Genomic DNA, 4718 nt, shown 5'->3' on the forward strand with positions numbered 1-4718 from the left:
ACAGCGCCATCATCAGATTTAAAATTTACACAAACTCATAATTGGTAAACATTACGTTCTTTTAGGTCTTTGCTGCGCTTCAAGGCTGCCTTGAAGCGCAGCAAAGACCTAAAAGAACGTAATGTTTACCAATTATGAGTTTGTGTAAATTTTAAATCTGATGATGGCGCTGTTGTCCCGACGAAACGTAATGAAATAAACGATATTCAAAATTTTGCTTCAACAAAGACAACAAAGAGCATTTTCAGAATAAAGCAAAATTATTGCCCGCTTAAGCTCAAAGCTCTTAAAGTCCCCTTTATTAAACTGGGCATTGCAACACGGCCGCTGATAATTAACCTTCATAGCACTACCTGCAGCAATCATGCAGATATAAGTCTTAAATTACCGTCCGAAAGGAATATCTATATCTATCTGGCTCAGGGATCCTCTCTCTGTAATCTGAAATTTTAATGTCGGATCCATAATTTTCAGTTTCCCATCGACGTTATTTCTAGTTCTCGTAACCGTTAGGCCGAATTTAATGCTCGAAACGTGCATGGGATGCCGCAGGATGGGATAGTTTGTGTTGGTAAATGGTTGTGCAAGAAGAATTTCGTTTTTTTCATATGCGGGACTCGATTATTGCTTGCTTAATGTCACATCAATTTGTCCAATTTGGATAAAACGTTTATTGTGGGAGATTTTCTTTAAATATCAATACAACCAGAGATTAACGATTGGGTGCATCGATATTTTAAGTTTTACGTCTCGGAATTTCTGAATCCTGACGTTTCGCGTGCTTCCTTATTTAATCTGCTGAACATCAGTCGTTTACAATCTGGAAAGCCTGATTCTGGTCATTTTTGGACCTCTTTTTCCTATCGCTCTTAAAATGTATCTATAGGACTTAGTAAGATTGCGCGATTTTCCGAAAGCTGTATGTGATTCTGTTCGCTCATTTTCCAGTCATTTTTGAGTGAAAGTGCACCCTTAAGCACCATATTCCTATATGCCTATTAGCGCTTGAAGGAAAGTTGAGCAAACCCAACCAATATTTATGTTTAACGCTTAACGACACACATTTTATGATCGGCAAAAGAGATTTTCTAGACACCAGCAACGTCGGAGTATAATTTCGCGCTGGTCAAAGCATAAGCCATCCCATAAAATCGCTCATAATGTCTTACAATAGAAAACGGTAAACGATCAATCCCATCGAGCAGTTTAAACACTTGCAGCGATAATCCCACAATAACCTGCCTACCAATCTGAAGAAATATATAATAACACTGGAGCGGTTTTGAGACACGCTTTTCCCCATGTCTAGCCGCTGGTCATCGAAGAATCGTTTGAACTTGCATTTTGCAGTAATTGCAAGGAAAACGAAAAAGGCACGCAGACATTAGTCAAGGGAATATTGTCCATCTGGTCGACACTCTTTAATGCCACTACCGAATAATTGCAAATATTAACCAGCAGATGTTGAATGATGTGTTGAGCCTAAGGAAGTCAATTTTTGAAGTGATAACTTTTTATGGGAGGGTGAACCGATTTTTCTCGGTTGAGGCTTGGGACGCACATATGCACTTTGAATTCGACATTTTTTTCTTAGTGCGGGTGCATCTGTAGATCTGATAAACTTTTCAAATACACATTGTGTTATTAAACTGGCAGTGATTTCGATTTATCAATTATTGAGTGTGATATCAATGTGTTCGGTGCAGTTTATGTTATAACACTGAAACAACGAATCAACAAATTATCAAGGGAGAAGCTGCAGATATTGCAAATACTAGGTTAAGGGTGCTCATGTACTAAATGCCTGTTCGAGTTTTGCCTTCTTTTAAATTTCCAATTAAAGTGCACACACATTATGCAGGCTAATAGCAGTTTAAGTGCAAAAAAATGCGGGTCGTCCTTCAATTTGAAGAAAAATGTATTACAAACTTTTGAAAATCATCTTCAAACGACCGGGTATTTATCATTGCAAATTGCCGTGTACTGTTAAATATTGTTTTAAGAACTAACAATCGATGGTGTGCAACAAAATTGTGCCTAAGATCCACTACAATAAAGTTTTTGAAAAACTGTTGGACCTATTTTAAATCGCCTGATTGATTGTGGATGCAAATTCGTATCAAGAAAAGATTAAATTAAATTAAATCGTATCGATAGAATCCCGGTACCGATCCCTATGTCTTACTCTCCGTCTGTAGTCCACATGCTGCCCTGATGATGTCCATTTGCATTGTTTTGCACGATTCAAAGTTCCGAACTGGTAAAATATTACTTCCTAATCTTCTCAATTTAGTTTAATTTTTTTAGCCTTGGATTAGTTCAGTTAGAATTTTTTTTTAACATACGTGCGATGGCTTACGTTATGTTTGCATATAGTGTGTCAAGTGTATCATGGCTCTATAGCTCTTCCTCGTTTTATCGACTATTTTAAACAGATAGAACGTCTTCCAATCACCAAAATTAATTGATTTTTTAGTCCTATTCAGTTACAAGTTGTAGCAGACATTCATGAAGAACATACACAAGAGCAGTCACAAAAACATGCTACAATGCGAACAGTATTAAGTAATGCTGAACGCCAAAAACGATTTCGGGCTAAAAAAAGAGCATTAAGTAACAGATCAACTCAAAGGAGCTTTCATCAACCACTAAGTAGTGCTGAACGTCAAAGATTATACAAAGCAAATAAGAAATTACGACTAAAAAATACAGAAACTCAAGAAGAAGAGTTTACACAAACCCAAGAAGAGCAATATGTACAACATCTGGCTAAAGAATGTTAAATGTTGCAACTAAAAAAGATATTTTACATTCAAAAGGAAATTAAAATACATTTTACCTATTCCTGATCTATTTATAAATTATTCAACCAAGGGCAATATTAAAATTATTATTGCCATCATGCGTTAAACAAGTTCAATATTTTATGGTTTCTATTAATTTATGAAGTTATCACTGTCGATGTTTATGAAGACGCACACCATTTTTTTTTATGCTGACGGTGGACTAAATGGAAACAAAGAGTGCTGGAGCAAAGGTTTCACAATTTAAATGCGGTTAAAGGACATAAATCCGCTGTTTAGCAACGATGGCGAGTCGCTAACTCGTTGAAATCTTGAAGGCAATCAATCATAACAGTTAATAGACTTATCCATCATGTGGTGGAGTGTATTATGGAAATGTTCCATCATCAACGTCATTTTTAAAAGCCGACTGGGATGCCAGCGGTTATGTCTAATGCATGAATATCGATTCAGTTCGCTCGAGCACGCGATTTGTAACCGGAAAACTTTAGGTTTTCTCGATAATGCAGGGTTTCCTCTTACCTATTGTGAAGACTGGACCAAACACGTTGATGTCGCCTAGAATCGAGCAGTTCCATCGCCTGTTCTGGAACTGATACTTGCACTCGTTGATCGCCTGTTTCGCTCCTAATGCGACCGCATTCATGTGGTCAATATAGAGCTGACAGAGTCGGGATTGGCCTGGACTCAGGCCTGGTAAAACTTTGCACGAAGGCAGTCCCTGATCGTTCTGCATCATTTCATCCATAGCCATTCCCATTCGTCTGGAAAGCAAGCAATTCGTCATTTATTTAGCGCAATCAACATCTCAAATCGAGACCAACAATACCATTTGTATTTCTGATTGCCTTACTAAAGGGTTATTTAATATCGATGGCCAACTTATGGATTGCACAATGGTTTTGTGAGTTCACAGTTAGCCGCCGTTAGATCGATTCCTTTTCCGTTTTCCATTCCATTGTCAGATCACTTTAAAGGATTAAATGTGACATGGAAAGGCGTCGCATATCTCGTAGATTCATCTTATTGAAGTCGTGTATATAAATCCGATTTCAGATTATTGGTTTAATGAATCGTTTTTTCCTCCAAAGCCAATCTCTGAACTTTACAAGAAATGGCTCTGGCGAGTGACGTATCGTAATCAGTTGCTGCCTGTAAAAGGCGATAATCGGTTTAAGGCATTCTGAAAGAGGCGTATGTTGGAATATGTTCCACTTTTTCCATTGCATTCTTGTGGGCAAAGAATAATAATTGTGGTACGTTGTTTTTGCCACCTTATCTTGCTTCAGAAAGCTCAATAAATTCCACAAAATATCTTCGACAAGTAATTTTTCGAATAGTCGGTGATTTTCGGGTTATTAAGCCGTAGACGATAGGAATCACACGTTCGGAGGATTGAAAGTTTCAACGAAAAAACACCGAACATTCCAGATAAATTGGCGCTTTTGATGTGGCAGTCATCCATGCTTCTAACATTTATGAAAGAAAAATTGGGCCATTAGGGTGTTTCCACTTTTTTTTAAATGGTGATATATAGAAAGTAGTTATGTCAAACATTACACTGATATAATTTTTTTTGCAAAAAAAGTCTCCATAATAGTTTTAAAGCGAATTTAAATTCAAATGAGATATTTTCCGCCCAAAAACGCCAAGTCCGTTTGGTCGGTTGCCTATCCCGATTGTGACGTAGCAAGTCATATCAACAAAGTGTCTCGTGTTTATTTTGTTGTTTTTGCAGCTTTGTTTTATTATTTAAGTTATTGTCATTATCATTATATTATTGATTATTATTGTCTTGCATAATGGAAAATAGTGACACGTATGGATCACAAAATAAGTGGTGTTTTGTGCCAGGATGCAAGAATACCTCAATAAGTGCTCCAAACAAACTCTTTCTAACCGTTCCTCATGATT

At 37.0% G+C, this 4718-nt stretch overlaps 1 protein-coding gene across 1 annotated transcript in view; it reads right to left on the reverse strand.

Annotated features, from left to right (window-relative positions):
* LOC109536340 (protein Wnt-5b) overlaps positions 1 to 4718 on the reverse strand; it is a 48047-nt gene that overhangs the window by 22682 nt on the left and 20647 nt on the right. The window contains exon 3 of the mRNA XM_019902515.2: positions 3327 to 3568. Within this exon, the coding sequence (XP_019758074.1) occupies positions 3327 to 3568 (242 nt within the window). The remainder of the gene's footprint in view (positions 1 to 3326; positions 3569 to 4718) is intronic.

Source organism: Dendroctonus ponderosae, unplaced genomic scaffold (genome assembly GCF_020466585.1).
Source record: "Dendroctonus ponderosae isolate FM_Combo_2020 unplaced genomic scaffold, Dpon_F_20191213v2 Dpon_F_20191213_6, whole genome shotgun sequence".
In the NCBI taxonomy this organism is placed as follows: Eukaryota; Metazoa; Arthropoda; class Insecta; order Coleoptera; family Curculionidae; genus Dendroctonus; species Dendroctonus ponderosae.